This window comes from Oncorhynchus keta, unplaced genomic scaffold, assembly GCF_023373465.1.
Source record: "Oncorhynchus keta strain PuntledgeMale-10-30-2019 unplaced genomic scaffold, Oket_V2 Un_contig_3979_pilon_pilon, whole genome shotgun sequence".
Lineage (NCBI taxonomy): Eukaryota > Metazoa > Chordata > Actinopteri > Salmoniformes > Salmonidae > Oncorhynchus > Oncorhynchus keta.
In genome coordinates, this window is record NW_026287536.1 from 219,783 (window position 1) to 238,428 (window position 18,646).

General features: G+C 48.5%; 1 protein-coding gene and 2 long non-coding RNA genes across 4 annotated transcripts in view; all 3 read left to right on the forward strand.

Annotated features, from left to right (window-relative positions):
• Nucleotides 1-18,646, forward strand: part of exoc6 (exocyst complex component 6) — a 157,940-nt gene that overhangs the window by 43,872 nt on the left and 95,422 nt on the right. Inside the window, exons 6-9 of the mRNA XM_052509014.1 lie at nt 4,106-4,310; nt 7,429-7,608; nt 8,673-8,741; nt 14,579-14,662. Of these exons, the coding sequence (XP_052364974.1) occupies nt 4,106-4,310; nt 7,429-7,608; nt 8,673-8,741; nt 14,579-14,662 (538 nt within the window). The remainder of the gene's footprint in view (nt 1-4,105; nt 4,311-7,428; nt 7,609-8,672; nt 8,742-14,578; nt 14,663-18,646) is intronic.
• On the forward strand, nt 1,443-3,430 carry LOC127924361 (uncharacterized). Of its 2 annotated transcripts, none has more exons than XR_008117720.1 (3): nt 1,443-1,711; nt 2,117-2,206; nt 3,062-3,430. It is a non-coding gene; the product is annotated as an uncharacterized LOC127924361 (long non-coding RNA). The 2 variants fall into 2 exon arrangements; XR_008117721.1 differs by lacking the exon at nt 1,443-1,711 and adding an exon at nt 1,976-2,026.
• Nucleotides 12,210-13,620, forward strand: LOC127924362 (uncharacterized). The gene is made up of 3 exons (XR_008117722.1): nt 12,210-12,281; nt 12,727-13,062; nt 13,397-13,620. It is a non-coding gene; the product is annotated as an uncharacterized LOC127924362 (long non-coding RNA).

Here is an 18,646-nt window from a genome sequence, read left to right on the forward strand (position 1 = left end):
GTAAACACCACCCAGCCCAGGTCTTTGTCATACCACTCACAGTAAACACCACCCAGCCCAGGTCTTTGTCATACCACTCACAGTAAACACCACCCACAGTAAACACCACCCAGCCCAGGTCTTTGTCATACCACTCACAGTAAACACCACCCACAGTAAACACCACCCAGCCCAGGCCTTTGTCATACCACTCACAGTAAACACCACCCAGGCCTTTGTCATACCACTCACAGTAAACACCACCCAGCCCAGGTCTTTGTCATGCAACTCACAGTAAACATCACCCACAGTAAACACCACCCAGCCCAGGCCTTTGTCATACCACTCACAGTAAACACCACCCAGCCCAGGCCTTTGTCATACCACTCACAGTAAACACCACCCAGCCCAGGTCTTTGTCATGCCACTCACAGTAAACACCACCCAGCCCAGGTCTTTGTCATGCTACTCACAGTAAACACCACCCAGCCCAGGTCTTTGTCATGGCACTCACAGTAAACACCACCCAGCCCAGGTCTTTGTCATGCCACTCACAGTAAACACCACCCAGCCCAGGTCTTTGTCATGGCACTCACAGTAAACACCACCCAGCCCAGGTCTTTGTCATGCCACTCACAGTAAACACCACCCACAGTAAACACCACCCAGCCCAGGTCTTTGTCATGGCACTCACAGTAAACACCACCCAGCCCAGGTCTTTGTCATACCACTCACAGTAAACACCACCCAGCCCAGGTCTTTGTCATACCACTCACAGTAAACACCACCCAGCCCAGGTCTTTGTCATGCCACTCACAGTAAACACCACCCACAGTAAACACCACCCACAGTAAACACCACCCACAGTAAACACCACCCACAGTAAACACCACCCAGGCCTTTCACATAAACAGTCCTTTACTCTGTTATAATATAATAATAATAATATATGCCATTTAGCAGACGCTTTTATCCAAAGCGACTTACAGTCATGTGTGCATACATTCTACGTATGGGTGGTCCCGGGGATCGAACCCACTACCCTGGCGTTACAAGCGCCATGCTCTACCAACTGTGCTACAGAAGGACCACTGATAAAAGACTGAATCTACTGTATGACCCCACATCCTGTATATTTCAACACATTTCCCTCTTACAAGCCTATACAGCGAGACATTATGCATTGGTCCTCTGTCATCTAATCATCCTTAAACATATCCAGCAGTGTTTCCACTAATAAAACCCTCGGTCAGCAGAGGGATCCATTTGTACAGTAGCAGTATGAAAGCCAACCAGACTAGAGAGGAGGGCTGAGATGTGAGGGCAGGTATCTGTGTTCCAGGTAGAGAGGAGGGATGAGATGTGAGGGCAGGTATCTGTCTTCCAGGTAGAGAGGAGGGATGAGATGTGAGGGCAGGTATCTGTGTTCCAGGTAGAGAGGAGGGATGAGATGTGAGGGCAGGTATCTGTGTTCCAGGTAGAGAGGAGGGATGAGATGTGAGGGCAGGTATCTGTGTTCCAGGTAGAGAGGAGGGATGAGATGTGAGGGCAGGTATCTGTGTTCCAGGTAGAGAGGAGGGATGAGATGTGAGGGCAGGTATCTGTGTTCCAGGTAGAGAGGAGGGATGAGATGTGAGGGCAGGTATCTGTGTTCCAGGTAGAGAGGAGGGATGAGATGTGAGGGCAGGTATCTGTGTTCCAGGTAGAGAGGAGGGATGAGATGTGACGGCAGGTATCTGTGTTCCAGATAGAGAGGAGGGATGAGATGTGAGGGCAGGTATCTGTGTTCCAGGTAGAGAGGAGGGATGAGATGTGACGGCAGGTATCTGTGTTCCAGGTAGAGAGGAGGGATGAGATGTGAGGGCAGGTATCTGTCTTCCAGGTAGAGAGGAGGGATGAGATGTGAGGGCAGGTATCTGTGTTCCAGGTATAGAGGAGGGATGAGATGTGACGGCAGGTATCTGTGTTCCAGGTAGAGAGGTGGGATGAGATGTGACGGCAGGTATCTGTGTTCCAGGTAGAGAGGAGGGATGAGATGTGACGGCAGGTATCTGTGTTCCAGGTAGAGAGGAGGGATGAGATGTGAGGGCAGGTATCTGTGTTCCAGGTAGAGAGGAGGGATGAGATGTGAGGGCAGGTATCTGTGTTCCAGGTAGAGAGGAGGGATGAGATGTGACGGCAGGTATCTGTGTTCCAGGTAGAGAGGAGGGATGAGATGTGACGGCAGGTATCTGTGTTCCAGGTAGAGAGGAGGGATGAGATGTGAGGGCAGGTATCTGTGTTCCAGGTAGAGAGGAGGGATGAGATGTGAGGGCAGGTATCTGTGTTCCAGGTAGAGAGGAGGGATGAGATGTGACGACAGGTATCTGTGTTCCAGGTAGAGAGGAGGGATGAGATGTGAGGGCAGGTATCTGTGTTCCAGGTAGAGAGGAGGGATGAGATGTGAGGGCAGGTATCTGTCTTCCAGGTAGAGAGGAGGGATGAGATGTGAGGGCAGGTATCTGTGTTCCAGGTAGAGAGGAGGGATGAGATGTGAGGGCAGGTATCTGTGTTCCAGGTAGAGAGGAGGGATGAGATGTGAGGGCAGGTATCTGTGTTCCAGGTAGAGAGGAGGGATGAGATGTGAGGGCAGGTATCTGTGTTCCAGGTAGAGAGGAGGGATGAGATGTGAGGGCAGGTATCTGTGTTCCAGGTAGAGAGGAGGGATGAGATGTGAGGGCAGGTATCTGTGTTCCAGGTAGAGAGGAGGGATGAGATGTGAGGGCAGGTATCTGTGTTCCAGGTAGAGAGGAGGGATGAGATGTGACGGCAGGTATCTGTGTTCCAGATAGAGAGGAGGGATGAGATGTGAGGGCAGGTATCTGTGTTCCAGGTAGAGAGGAGGGATGAGATGTGACGGCAGGTATCTGTGTTCCAGGTAGAGAGGAGGGATGAGATGTGAGGGCAGGTATCTGTCTTCCAGGTAGAGAGGAGGGATGAGATGTGAGGGCAGGTATCTGTGTTCCAGGTATAGAGGAGGGATGAGATGTGACGGCAGGTATCTGTGTTCCAGGTAGAGAGGTGGGATGAGATGTGACGGCAGGTATCTGTGTTCCAGGTAGAGAGGAGGGATGAGATGTGACGGCAGGTATCTGTGTTCCAGGTAGAGAGGAGGGATGAGATGTGAGGGCAGGTATCTGTGTTCCAGGTAGAGAGGAGGGATGAGATGTGAGGGCAGGTATCTGTGTTCCAGGTAGAGAGGAGGGATGAGATGTGACGGCAGGTATCTGTGTTCCAGGTAGAGAGGAGGGATGAGATGTGACGGCAGGTATCTGTGTTCCAGGTAGAGAGGAGGGATGAGATGTGAGGGCAGGTATCTGTGTTCCAGGTAGAGAGGAGGGATGAGATGTGAGGGCAGGTATCTGTGTTCCAGGTAGAGAGGAGGGATGAGATGTGACGACAGGTATCTGTGTTCCAGGTAGAGAGGAGGGATGAGATGTGAGGGCAGGTATCTGTGTTCCAGGTAGAGAGGAGGGATGAGATGTGAGGGCAGGTATCTGTGTTCCAGATAGAGAGGAGGGATGAGATGTGAGGGCAGGTATCTGTGTTCCAGGTAGAGATGAGATGTGAGGGCAGGTATCTGTGTTCCAGGTAGAGAGGAGGGATGAGATGTGAGGGCAGGTATCTGTGTTCCAGGTAGAGAGGAGGGATGAGATGTGAGGGCAGGTATCTGTGTTCCAGGTAGAGAGGAGGGATGAGATGTGACGACAGGTATCTGTGTTCCAGGTAGAGAGGAGGGATGAGATGTGAGGGCAGGTATCTGTGTTCCAGGTAGAGAGGAGGGATGAGATGTGAGGGCAGGTATCTGTGTTCCAGGTAGAGAGGAGGGATGAGATGTGAGGGCAGGTATCTGTGTTCCAGGTAGAGAGGAGGGATGAGATGTGAGGGCAGGTATCTGTGTTCCAGGTAGAGAGGTGGGGATGAGATGTGAGGGCAGGTATCTGTGTTCCAGGTAGAGAGGAGGGATGAGATGTGAGGGCAGGTATCTGTGTTCCAGGTAGAGAGGAGGGATGAGATGTGAGGGCAGGTATCTGTGTTCCAGGTAGAGAGGAGGGATGAGATGTGACGACAGGTATCTGTGTTCCAGGTACTATGCTGCGTTGAAGACCATGGAGCAGCTGGAGAAGGTGTACATCCCCCGGGTCAGCCGCTACCGCTTCTGTCAGATCATGGCTGAGAACCTGCCCGAGCTCAGAGAGGACATTAAGGACATCTCCATGTCCAACCTCAAGGACTTCCTGGAGAGCATCAGGAAACACTCAGACAAGATCGGAGAGACCGCCATGAAACAGGTAAGACGTTGTTGTTGTTATATAGAAACAGGCAGAGTACAGGTACTAAACAGGTAAGAGATGTTGTTGTTGTTGTTATATAGAAACAGGCAGAGTACAGGTACTAAACAGGTAAGAGACGTTGTTGTTATATAGAAACAGGCAGAGTACAGGTACTAAACAGGTAAGAGACGTTGTTGTTGTTATATAGAAACAGGCAGAGTACAGGTACTAAACAGGTAAGAGACGTTGTTGTTGTTGTTATATAGAAACAGGCAGAGTACAGGTACTAAACAGGTATGAGACGTTGTTGTTGTTATATAGAAACAGGCAGAGTACAGGTACTAAACAGGTAAGAGACGTTGTTGTTGTTGTTATATAGAAACAGGCAGAGTACAGGTACTAAACAGGTAAGAGACGTTGTTATTATATAGAAACAGGCAGAGTACAGGTACTAAACAGGTAAGAGACGTTGTTGTTGTTATATAGAAACAGGCAGAGTACAGGTACTAAACAGGTAAGAGACGTTGTTGTTATTATATAGAAACAGGCAGAGTACAGGTACTAAACAGGTAAGAGACGTTGTTGTTGTTATATAGAAACAGGCAGAATACAGGTACTAAACAGGTAAGAGACGTTGTTGTTGTTATATAGAAACAGGCAGAGTACAGGTACTAAACAGGTATGAGACGTTGTTGTTGTTATATAGAAACAGGCAGAGTACAGGTACTAAACAGGTAAGAGACGTTGTTGTTGTTATATAGAAACAGGCAGAATACAGGTACTAAACAGGTAAGAGACGTTGTTGTTGTTATATAGAAACAGGCAGAGTACAGGTACTAAACAGGTATGAGACGTTGTTGTTGTTATATAGAAACAGGCAGAGTACAGGTACTAAACAGGTAAGAGACGTTGTTATTATATAGAAACAGGCAGAGTACAGGTACTAAACAGGTAAGAGACGTTGTTGTTGTTATATAGAAACAGGCAGAGTACAGGTACTAAACAGGTAAGAGACGTTGTTGTTATATAGAAACAGGCAGGGTACAGGTACTAAACAGGTAAGAGGAGTTGTTGTTGTTATATAGAAACAGGCAGAGTACAGGTACTAAACAGGTAAGAGGAGTTGTTGTTGTTATATAGAAACAGGCAGAGTACAGGTACTAAACAGGTAAGAGACGTTGTTGTTGTTATATAGAAACAGGCAGAGTACAGGTACTAAACAGGTAAGAGACGTTGTTGTTGTTATATAGAAACAGGCAGAGTACAGGTACTAAACAGGTAAGAGACGTTGTTGTTATATAGAAACAGGCAGAGTACAGGTACTAAACAGGTAAGAGACGTTGTTATTATATAGAAACAGGTACTAAACAGGTATGAGACTGGCCCTTCGGACACTGTGTTAACAACCCTCCAGACGAGCTTCAATGCCATACAAATCTCCTTCCGTGGCCTCCAACTGCTCTTAAATACAAGTGAAACTAAATGCATGCTCTTCAACCGATTGCTGCCCGCACCTGCTCGCCCGTCCAACATCACTACTCTGGACGGCTCTGACTTAGAATACGTGGACAACTACAAATACCTGGATGTCTGGTTAGACTGTAAACTCTCCTTCCAGACTCACATTAAGCATCTCCAATCCAAAATTAAATCTAGAATCGACTTCCTGTTTCGCAACAAAGCATCCTTCACTGATGCTGCTCTACATACCCTCGTAAAACTGACCATCCTACCGATCCTCGACTTCGGCGATGTCATCTATAAAATAGCCTTCAACACTCGACTCAGCAAACTGGATGCAGTCTATCACAGTGCCATCCGTTTGGTCACCAAAGCCCCATACACTACCACCACTGCGACCTGTATGCTCTCATTGGCTGGCCCTCGCTTCATACTGTTCGCCAAACCCACACTGGCTCCAGGTCATCTAATAGTCATTGCTAAGTAAAGCCCTGCCTTGTCTCAGCTCACTGGTCACCATAGCAGCACCCACCAGTAGCACGCTCCAGCAGGTATATTTCACTGGTCACCCCCAAAGCCAATTCCTCCTTTGGCTGCCTTTCCTTCCAGTTCTCTGCTGTCAGTGATTGTAACGAACTGCGAAAATCACTGAAGCTGGATACTCATATCTCCCTCACTAACTTCAAGCACCAGCTGTCAGAGCAGCTCACAGATCACTGCACCTGTACATAGCCCATCTGTAAACAGCCCATCCATCTACCTACCTCATCCCCATACTGTATTTATTTATCTTGCTCCTTTGCACCCCAGTATCTCTACTTGCACATTCATCGTCTACACATCACCCATTCCAGTGTTTAATTGCTATATCATAATTACTTTGCCACTATGACCTATTTTATTGCCTTTAATTCCCTTATCCTACCTCATTTGCACACTGTGTGTGTGTGTGTGTGTGTGTGTGTGTGTGTGTGTGTGTGTGTGTGTGTGTGTGTGTGTGTGTGTGTGTGTGTGTGTGTGTGTGTGTGTGTGTGTGTGTGTGTGTGTGTGTGTGTGTGTGTGTGTGTAGTATTATTATTATTATTATTATTTTCTACTGTATGTTTGTTTATTCCATGGGTAACTGTGTCGTTCTATGTGTCGAACTGCTTTGCTTTGCTTAATCTTGGCCAGGTCGAAATTGTAAATGAGAACTTGTTCTCAACTGGCCTACCTGGTTAAATAAAGGTGAAATAAATAAATTTAAAAAAATCTTCAATCAATTGTAGAAAATGAACAAAAAATGTCTGATCTTATGCTAGGAAGCTTTGCTCTGAGAAGGAGAGAGGTCTGACTGTGTTGCCTGTACCTCCCAGGCTCAGCAGCACAGGACGTTTCTGAGAAGGAGAGAGGTCTGACTGTGTTGTCTGTACCTCCCAGGCTCAGCAGCACAGGACGTTTCTGAGAAGGAGAGAGGTCTGACTGTGTTGTCTGTACCTCCCAGGCTCAGCAGCACAGGACGTTTCTGAGAAGGAGAGAGGTCTGACTGTGTTGTCTGTACCTCCCAGGCTCAGCAGCACAGGACGTTTCTGAGAAGGAGAGAGGTCTGACTGTGTTGTCTGTACCTCCCAGGCTCAGCAGCACAGGACGTTTCTGAGAAGGAGAGAGGTCTGACTGTGTTGTCTGTACCTCCCAGGCTCAGCAGCACAGGACGTTTAACAGTGTGGTTCAGAAGCATGACAGTGGTATGGGCTACAGCAGGCCAGTCTACTCCCTGAACGGCCGGACGCCAACGCAGCACAACGGCCTAGCGGCGGAGGAGGGAGTAGACCAACCAGAGGAGGAGGGAGTGGAGGAGGACCAATCAGAGGAGGAGGTGAGGACTCTTCTTCAAAGTAACTTTTCAGACCTCTTTTTCATAGTTTGTACTTTTTCATACTCTTTGGTCCAGTATTAAAGCTACACGTTGGAGTTATCTACACTTAATGTGAAGGCACCCTGTACATTATTTACAAGAAAAGCCCAAGTGATCATCTGTGTTATCTAACGTAACGTGGTTTAACCTCCTGACTGTGTTATGTAACGGAACGTGGATTAACCTCCTGACTGTGTTATCTAACGTAACGTGGTTTAACCTCCTGACTGTGTAACGTGGTTTAACTTCCTGACTGTGTTATCTAATGTAACGTGGTTTAACCTCCTGACTGTGTTATCTAACGTAACGTGGTTTAACCTCCTGACTGTGTTATCTAACGTAACGTGGTTTAACTTCCTGACTGTGTTATCTAATGTAACGTGGTTTAACCTCCTGACTGTGTTATCTAACGTAACGTGGTTTAACCTCCTGACTGTGTTATCTAACGTAACGTGGTTTAACCTCCTGACTGTGTTATCTAACGTAACGTGGTTTAACCTCCTGACTGTGTTATCTAACGTAACGTGGTTTAACTTCCTGACTGTGTTATCTAACGTAACGTGGTTTAACTTCCTGACTGTGTAACATGGGTTAACTTCCTGACTGTGTTATCTAATGTAACCTGGTTTAACCTCCTGACTGTGTTATCTAATGTAACGTGGTTTAACCTCCTGACTGTGTTATCTAACGTACGTGGTTTAACCTCCTGACTGTGTTATCTAACGTACGTGGTTTAACCTCCTGACTGTGTTATCTAACGTAACGTGGTTTAACCTCCTGACTGTGTTATCTAACGTAACGTGGTTTAACCTCCTGACTGTGTTATCTAACGTAACGTGGTTTAACCTCCTGACTGTGTTATCTAACGTAACGTGGTTTAACCTCCTGACTGTGTTATCTAATGTAACGTGGTTTAACCTCCTGACTGTGTTATCTAACGTAACGTGGTTTAACCTCCTGACTGTGTAAAGTGGTTTATAACCTCCTGACTGTGTTATCTAACGTAACGTGGTTTCACCTCCCAGGTATTAACAGCCCAGGACCTGGTGGACTTCTCTCCTGTTTACAGATGTCTCCACATCTACACCGTTCTGGTATGTACACTATTTACTGTTCCTTAACATCACCTTTATCAATCGGTTGAGGTTGCGCATGGATATATTTTTCAATTTTCAGTGATCAGATTTTCCTGCACTTTACGATGAAACGCACGTTCTGTTATAGTCACAGCCGTGATTTAACCAGTTTTATAAACGTCTGAGTGTTTTCCATCCACACATACTAATCATATGCATATACTATATTCCTGGCATGAATAGCAGGGTGCTGAAATGTTGCGTGATTTTTAACAGAATGTTCGAAAAAGTAGGGGGGAGGAGTAACAGGTTAACGTGCCATCCAATCGGCTCCCTATTCCTGATATAGGACCTTTAGTAACCTGGTATATTTGTGTTTACCAATAGACGGCAGTATGGACTCGAGACGGGGGTTTGCTTCCCGCTTTCCGTAGCTATTTCCTGTGTCTGCCTATATAACTGTGATTAAGAAAGATTCAGGTAGCTTAAGCCAGGTGCATCGGAGAATGTAATTTTAAAGTTACAATTAAATACTAAACCGTACTTAAGTCGTAAACTCTAAGAAGCCTTTAAGGATACGACATAGGTTTTTTATTTTAGCTTTATTTAACTAGGCAAGTCAGTTAAGTCAGCGTTTCATCGTTTCACTGTGAGGTCATTCAGCGTTTCACTGTGAGGTCATTCAGCGTTTCACTGTGAGGTCATTCAGCGTTTCACTGTGAGGTCATTCAGCGTTTCACTGTGAGGTCATTCAGCGTTTCACTGTGAGGTCATTCAGCGTTTCACTGTGAGGTCATTCAGCGTTTCACTGTGAGATCATTCAGCGTTTCACTGTGAGGTCATTCAGCGTTTCACTGTGAGGTCATTCAGCGTTTCACTGTGAGGTCATTCAGCGTTTCACTGTGAGGTCAGTCAGCGTTTCACTGTGAGGTCATTCAGCGTTTCACTGTGAGGTCAGTCAGCGTTTCACTGTGAGGTCAGTCAGCGTTTCACTGTGAGGTCATTCAGCGTTTCACTGTGAGGTCATTCAGCGTTTCACTGTGAGGTCATTCAGCGTTTCACTGTGAGGTCATTCAGCGTTTCACTGTGAGGTCATTCAGCGTTTCACTGTGAGGTCATTCAGCGTTTCACTGTGAGGTCAGTCAGCGTTTCACTGTGAGGTCAGTCAGCGTTTCACTGTGAGGTCATTCAGCGTTTCACTGTGAGGTCATTCAGCGTTTCACTGTGAGGTCATTCAGCGTTTCACTGTGAGGTCATTCAGCGTTTCACTGTGAGGTCATTCAGCGTTTCACTGTGAGGTCATTCAGCGTTTCACTGTGAGGTCATTCAGCGTTTCACTGTGAGGTCATTCAGCGTTTCACTGTGAGGTCATTCAGCGTTTCACTGTGAGGTCATTCAGCGTTTCACTGTGAGGTCATTCAGCGTTTCACTGTGAGGTCATTCAGCGTTTCACTGTGAGGTCATTCAGCGTTTCACTGTGAGGTCAGTCAGCGTTTCACTGTGAGGTCAGTCAGCGTTTCACTGTGAGGTCATTCAGCGTTTCACTGTGAGGTCATTCAGCGTTTCACTGTGAGGTCATTCAGCGTTTCACTGTGAGGTCATTCAGCGTTTCACTGTGAGGTCATTCAGCGTTTCACTGTGAGGTCATTCAGCGTTTCACTGTGAGGTCAGTCAGCGTTTCACTGTGAGGTCAGTCAGCGTTTCACTGTGAGGTCATTCAGCGTTTCACTGTGAGGTCATTCAGCGTTTCACTGTGAGGTCATTCAGCGTTTCACTGTGAGGTCATTCAGCGTTTCACTGTGAGGTCATTCAGCGTTTCACTGTGAGGTCATTCAGCGTTTCACTGTGAGGTCATTCAGCGTTTCACTGTGAGGTCATTCAGCGTTTCACTGTGAGGTCATTCAGCGTTTCACTGTGAGGTCATTCAGCGTTTCACTGTGAGGTCATTCAGCGTTTCACTGTGAGGTCATTCAGCGTTTCACTGTGAGGTCATTCAGCGTTTCACTGTGAGGTCATTCAGCGTTTCACTGTGAGGTCATTCAGCGTTTCACTGTGAGGTCATTCAGCGTTTCACTGTGAGGTCATTCAGCGTTTCACTGTGAGGTCATTCAGCGTTTCACTGTGAGGTCATTCAGCGTTTCACTGTGAGGTCATTCAGCGTTTCACTGTGAGGTCATTCAGCGTTTCACTGTGAGGTCAGTCAGCGTTTCACTGTGAGGTCAGTCAGCGTTTCACTGTGAGGTCAGTCAGCGTTTCACTGTGAGGTCAGTCAGCGTTTCACTGTGAGGTCAGTCAGCGTTTCACTGTGAGGTCATTCAGCGTTTCACTGTGAGGTCATTCAGCGTTTCACTGTGAGGTCATTCAGCGTTTCACTGTGAGGTCATTCAGCGTTTCACTGTGAGGTCATTCAGCGTTTCACTGTGAGGTCATTCAGCGTTTCACTGTGAGGTCATTCAGCGTTTCACTGTGAGGTCATTCAGCGTTTCACTGTGAGGTCATTCAGCGTTTCACTGTGAGGTCATTCAGCGTTTCACTGTGAGGTCATTCAGCGTTTCACTGTGAGGTCATTCAGCGTTTCACTGTGAGGTCATTCAGCGTTTCACTGTGAGGTCATTCAGCGTTTCACTGTGAGGTCATTCAGCGTTTCACTGTGAGGTCATTCAGCGTTTCACTGTGAGGTCATTCAGCGTTTCACTGTGAGGTCATTCAGCGTTTCACTGTGAGGTCAGTCAGCGTTTCACTGTGAGGTCAGTCAGCGTTTCACTGTGAGGTCAGTCAGCGTTTCACTGTGAGGTCATTCAGCGTTTCACTGTGAGGTCATTCAGCGTTTCACTGTGAGGTCATTCAGCGTTTCACTGTGAGGTCATTCAGCGTTTCACTGTGAGGTCAGTCAGCGTTTCACTGTGAGGTCATTCAGCGTTTCACTGTGAGGTCATTCAGCGTTTCACTGTGAGGTCATTCAGCGTTTCACTGTGAGGTCAGTCAGCGTTTCACTGTGAGGTCATTCAGCGTTTCACTGTGAGGTCATTCAGCGTTTCACTGTGAGGTCATTCAGCGTTTCACTGTGAGGTCATTCAGCGTTTCACTGTGAGGTCAGTCAGCGTTTCACTGTGAGGTCATTCAGCGTTTCACTGTGAGGTCATTCAGCGTTTCACTGTGAGGTCATTCAGCGTTTCACTGTGAGGTCATTCAGCGTTTCACTGTGAGGTCATTCAGCGTTTCACTGTGAGGTCATTCAGCGTTTCACTGTGAGGTCATTCAGCGTTTCACTGTGAGGTCAGTCAGCGTTTCACTGTGAGGTCATTCAGCGTTTCACTGTGAGGTCATTCAGCGTTTCACTGAGGTCATTCAGCATTTCACTGTGAGGTCTACACCTGTTGGTTAAGGGCTGGTCAGTCAGCATTTCACTGTGAGGTCTACACCTGTTGGTTAAGGGCTGGTCAGTCAGCATTTCACTGTGAGGTCTACACCTGTTTGTTAAGGGCTGGTCAGTCTGCATTTCACTGTGAGGTCTACACCTGTTGGTTAAGGGCTGGTCAGTCAGCATTTCACTGTGAGGTCTACACCTGTTGGTTAAGGGCTGGTCAGTCAGCATTTCACTGTGAGGTCTACACCTGTTTGTTAAGGGCTGGTCAGTCAGCATTTCACTGTGAGGTCTACACCTGTTGGTTAAGGGCTGGTCAGTCAGCATTTCACTGTGAGGTCATTCAGCATTTCACTGTGAGGTCAGTCAGCATTTCACTGTGAGGTCAGTCAGCATTTCACTGTGAGGTCTACACCTGTTGGTTAAGGGCTGGTCAGTCAGCATTTCACTGTGAGGTCTACACCTGTTGGTTAAGGGCTGGTCAGTCAGCGTTTCACTGTGAGGTCAGTCAGCGTTTCACTGTGAGGTCATTCAGCGTTTCACTGTGAGGTCAGTCAGCGTTTCACTGTGAGGTCATTCAGCGTTTCACTGTGAGGTCATTCAGCGTTTCACTGAGGTCATTCAGCATTTCACTGTGAGGTCTACACCTGTTGGTTAAGGGCTGGTCAGTCAGCATTTCACTGTGAGGTCTACACCTGTTGGTTAAGGGCTGGTCAGTCAGCATTTCACTGTGAGGTCTACACCTGTTTGTTAAGGGCTGGTCAGTCTGCATTTCACTGTGAGGTCTACACCTGTTGGTTAAGGGCTGGTCAGTCAGCATTTCACTGTGAGGTCTACACCTGTTGGTTAAGGGCTGGTCAGTCAGCATTTCACTGTGAGGTCTACACCTGTTTGTTAAGGGCTGGTCAGTCAGCATTTCACTGTGAGGTCTACACCTGTTGGTTAAGGGCTGGTCAGTCAGCATTTCACTGTGAGGTCATTCAGCATTTCACTGTGAGGTCAGTCAGCATTTCACTGTGAGGTCAGTCAGCATTTCACTGTGAGGTCTACACCTGTTGGTTAAGGGCTGGTCAGTCAGCATTTCACTGTGAGGTCTACACCTGTTGGTTAAGGGCTGGTCAGTCAGCATTTCACTGTGAGGTCTACTACACCTGTTGGTTAAGGGCTGGTCAGTCAGCATTTCACTGTGAGGTCTACACCTCAGCATTTCACTTGAGGTCTACAATTGGGGCTGGTCAGTCAGCATTTCACTGTGAGGTCAGTACACCTGCATTGGTTAAGGGCTGGTCAGTCAGCATTTCACTGTGAGGTCTACACCTGTTGGTTAAGGGCTGGTCAGTCAGCATTTCACTGTGAGGTCTACACCTGTTGGTTAAGGGCTGGTCAGTCAGCATTTCACTGTGAGGTCTACACCTGTTGGTTAAGGGCTGGTCAGTCAGCATTTCACTGTGAGGTCTACACCTGTTGGTTAAGGGCTGGTCAGTCAGCATTTCACTGTGAGGTCTACACCTGTTGGTTAAGGGCTGGTCAGTCAGCATTTCACTGTGAGGTCTACTGTTTGGTTACCTGTGAGGTCTTGGTTAAGGGCTGGTCAGTCAGCATTTCACTGTGAGGTCTACACCTGTTGGTTAAGAGCTGGTCAGTCAGCATTTCACTGTGAGGTCTACACCTGTTGGTTAAGAGCTTGTCAGTCAGCATTTCACTGTGAGGGTCTAAGGGCTGGTCACAGCATTTCACTGTGGTTACAGGGCTGGTCAGTCAGCATTTCACTGTGAGGTCTACACCTATTGGTTAAGGGCTGGTCAGTCAGCATTTCACTGTGAGGTCTACACCTATTGGTTAAGGGCTGGTCAGTCAGCATTTCACTGTGAGGTCTACACCTGTTGGTTAAGAGCTGGTCAGTCAGCATTTCACTGTGAGGTCTACACCTATTGGTTAAGAGCTGGTCATGTGACCAATAACATCAGCTTTGTTTTATTTGTATATTTCTGTGAGGGAACGACTCTGTGAAGTGCGCGTGTACAAAAACTCTCGGTTCTTGTGAAGGCTCCTGAACGGTCCCCTCTGCTCGTAACAGATCATAGAGAGGGAACAGAGAACTGTATGTAGATTAAAGAGGGAACATGGAGAGGGAACAGAGAACTGTATGTAGATTAAAGAGGGAACATAGAGAGGGAACAGAGAACTGTATGTAGATTAAAGAGGGAACATAGAGAGGGAACAGAGAACTGTATGTAGATTAAAGAGGGAACATAGAGAGGGAACAGAGAACTGTATGTAGATTAGAGGGAACATAGAGAGGGAACAGAGAACTGTATGTAGATTAACTGTTTCACCAATGACAATTTGCAGAATGTCGGCCAACTCTCTCCCGCTGTCGGCCACTGGACTTCCTGTCATCACCATATTTGGTAGTGAGTGGAAGTGCAAACCGGATGCTTCACATTTCTACATGGGGTGAACCATCTGACTCGTTGTTCTGTGTTTCCAGGGTGACAGAGAGACGTTTGAGAACTACTACAGGAAACAGAGGAAGAAACAGGCTAGGCTGGTGCTGCAGCCCCAGTCTAACATGGTGAGGAGGGTTCCCCTGTCTATCTGTTCCCCTCTCTATCTGTTCCCCTCTCTATCTGTTCCCCTCTCTATCTGTTCCCCTCTCTATCTGTTCCCCAGTCTAACATGGTGAGGAGGGTTCCCCTCTCTATCTGTTCCCCTCTCTATCTGTTCCCCAGTCTAACATGGTGAGGAGGGTTCCCCTCTCTATCTGTTCCCCTCTCTATCTGTTCCCCAGTCTAACATGGTGAGGAGGGTTCCCCTCTCTATCTGTTCCCCTCTCTATCTGTTCCCCTCTCTCTCTGTTCCCCTCTCTCTCTGTTCCCCTCTCTATCTGTTCCCCTCTCTCTCTGTTCCCCTCTCTCTCTGTTCCCCTCTCTATCTGTTCCCCTCTCTATCTGTCCCCCAGTCTAACATGGTGAGGAGTGTTCCCCTCTCTATCTGTTCCCCTCTCTATCTGTTCCCCTCTCTATCTGTTCCCCAGTCTAACATGGTGAGGAGGGTTCCCCTCTCTATCTGTTCCCTCTCTATCTGTTCCCCAGTCTAACATGGTGAGGAGGGTTCCCCTCTCTATCTGTTCCCCTCTCTATCTGTTCCCCTCTCTATCTGTTCCCCAGTCTAACATGGTGAGGAGGGTTCCCCTCTCTATCTGTTCCCCTCTCTATCTGTTCCCCTCTCTATCTGTTCCCCAGTCTAACATGGTGAGGAGGGTTCCCCTCTCTATCTGTTCCCCTCTCTATCTGTTCCCCTCTCTATCTGTTCCCCTCTCTATCTGTTCCCCTCTCTATCTGTCCCCCAGTCTAACATGGTGAGGAGGGTTCCCCTCTCTATCTGTTCCCCTCTTTATCTGTCCCCCAGTCTAACATGGTGAGGAGGGTTCCCCTCTCTATCTGTTCCCCTCTCTATCTGTTCCCCAGTCTAACATGGTGAGGAGGGTTCCCCTCTCTATCTGTTCCCCAGTCTAACATGGTGAGGAGGGTTCCCCTCTCTATCTGTTCCCCTGTCTATCTGTTCCCCTCTCTATCTGTTCCCCTCTCTATCTGTTCCCCTCTCTATCTGTTCCCCTCTCTATCTGTTCCCCTCTCTATCTGTTCCCCTCTCTATCTGTTCCCCTCTCTATCTGTTCCCCTCTCTATCTGTTCCCCTCTCTATCTGTTCCCTCTCTATCTGTTCCCCTCTCTATCTGTTCCCCTCTCTATCTGTTCCCCTCTATCTGTTCCCCAGTCTAACATGGTGAGGAGGGTTCCCCTCTCTATCTGTCCCCCTCTCTATCTGTTCCCCTGTCTATCTGTTCCCCTTTCTATCTGTTCCCCTGTCTATCTGTTCCCCTGTCTATCTGTTCCCCTGTCTATCTGTTCCCCTGTCTATCTGTCCCCCTCTCTATCTGTCCCCCTCTCTATCTGTCCCCCTCTCTATCTGTTCCCCTGTCTATCTGTTCCCCTGTCTATCTGTTCCCCTGTCTATCTGTTCCCCTGTCTATCTGTTCCCCTGTCTATCTGTTCCCCTCTCTATCTGTTCCCCTCTATCTGTTCCCCAGTCTAACATGGTGAGGAGGGTTCCCCTCTCTATCTGTCCCCTCTCTATCTGTTCCCCTGTCTATCTGTTCCCTGTCTATCTGTCCCCCTCTCTATCTGTTCCCCTGTCTATCTGTTCCCTGTCTATCTGTTCCCCTCTCTATCTGTTCCCCTCTATCTGTTCCCCAGTCTAACATGGTGAGGAGGGTTCCCCTCTCTATCTGTCCCCCTCTCTATCTGTTCCCTTGTCTATCTGTTCCCCTGTCTATCTGTTCCCCTCTCTCTCTGTTCCCCTCTCTATCTGTTCCCCTATCTATCTGTTCCCCAGTCTAACATGGTGAGGAGGGTCTATCTGTTCCCCTCTCTATCTGTTCCCCTCTCTATCTGTTCCCATCTCTATCTGTTCCCCTCTATCTGTTCCCCTCTCTATCTGTTCCCCAGTCTAACATGGTGAGGAGGGTTCCCCTCTCTATCTATTCCCCAGTCTAACATGGTGAGGGTTCCCCTCTATCTGTTCCCCTCTCTATCTGTTCCCCAGTCTAACATGGTGAGGAGGGTTCCCCTCTCTATCTGTTCCCCTCTCTATCTGTTCCCCTCTCTATCTGTTCCCCAGTCTAACATGGTGAGGAGGGTTCCCCTCTCTTATCTGTTCCCCAGTCTAACATGGTGAGGAGGGTTCCCCTCTCTATCTGTTCCCCAGTCTAACATGGTGAGGTGGGTTCCCCTCTCTATCTGTTCCCCAGTCTAACATGGTGAGGAGGGTTCCCCTCTCTATCTGTTCCCCTCTCTATCTGTTCCCCTCTCTATCTGTTCCCCAGTCTAACATGGTGAGGTGGGTTCCCCTCTCTATCTGTTCCCCAGTCTAACATGGTGAGGAGGGTTCCCCTCTCTATCTGTTCCCCTCTCTATCTGTTCCCCTCTCTATCTGTTCCCCAGTCTAACATGGTGAGGAGGGTTCCCCTCTCTATCTGTTCCCTCTCTATCTGTTCCCCTCCTCTATCTGTTCCCTCCTCTATCTGTTCCCCTCCTCTATATGTTCCCCTCTAGCTGTTCCCCTCCTCTATCTGTTCCCCTCCTCTATATGTTCCCTTCCTCTAGCTGTTCCCCCCTCTATCTGTTCCCCCCCTCTATCTGTTCCCCTCCTCTATATGTTCCCCTCCTCTATATGTTCCCCTCCTCTATCTGTTCCCCTCCTCTATCTGTTCCCCTCCTCTATCTGTTCCCCTCTCTATCTGTTCCCCTCTCTATCTGTTCCCCTCTTCTATCTGTTCCCCTCTCTATCTGTTCCCCTCTCTATCTGTTCCCCTCTCTATCTGTTCCCCTCTCTATCTGTTCCCCTCTCTATCTGTTCCCCTCTCTATCTGTTCCCCCTCTATCTGTTCCCTCTCTATCTCTTCCCCTCTCTATCTGTTCCCCAGTCTAACATGGTGAGGAGGGTTCCCCTCTCTATCTGTTCCCCTCTCTATCTGTTCCCCAGTCTAACATGGTGAGGAGGGTTCCCCTCTCTATCTGTTCCCCAGTCTAACATGGTGAGGAGGGTTCCCCTCTCTATCTGTTCCCCTCTCTATCTGTTCCCCTCTCTATCTGTTCCCCTCTCTATCTGTTCCCCTCTCTATCTGTTCCCCTCCTCTATATGTTCCCTTCCTCTATCTGTTCCCCTCTATCTGTTCCCCTCCTCTATCTGTCTCTGTCTCTGTGTTCCCCTCCTCTATCTGTTCCCCTCCTCTATCTGTCTCTGTCTCTGTGTTCCCCTCCTCCCTCTGTTCCCCTCCTCCCTCTGTTCCCCTCCTCCCTCTGTTCCCCTCCTCCCTCTGTTCCCCTCCTCCCTCTGTTCCCCTCCTCCCTCTGTTCCCCTCCTCTATCTGTTCCCCTCCTCTATCTGTTCCCCTCCTCTATCTGTTCCCCTCCTCCCTCTGTTCCCCTCCTCCCTCTGTTCCCCTCCTCCCTCTGTCTCTGTGTTCCCCTCCTCCCTCAGTTCCCCTCCTCCCTCTGTTCCCCTCCTCCCTCTGTTCCCCTCCTCTCTCTGTCTCCGTGTTCCCCTCCTCTATCTGTTCCCCTCCTCTATCTGTTCCCTCCTCTATCTGTTCCTCCCTCTCTCTGTCTCTGTGTTCCCCTCCTCTATCTGTTCCTTCCTCTATCTGTTCCCCTCCTCTATCTGTTCCCCTCCTCTATCTGTTCCCCTCCTCTATCTGTTCCCCTCCTCCCTCTGTTCCCCTCCTCCCTCTGTTCCCCTCCTCCCTCTGTTCCCCTCCTCCCTCTGTTCCCCTCCTCCCTCTGTTCCCCTCCTCTATCTGTTCCCCTCCTCTCTCTGTCTCTGTGTTCCCCTCCTCTCTCTGTTCCCCTCCTCCCTCTGTTCCCTCCTCTATCTGTTCCCCTCCTCTATCTGTTCCCCTCCTCTCTCTGTCTCTGTGTTCCCCTCCTCCTCTGTTCCCCTCCTCTCTCTGTCTCTGTGTTCCCTTCCTCTATCTGTTCCCCTCCTCCCTCTGTTCCCC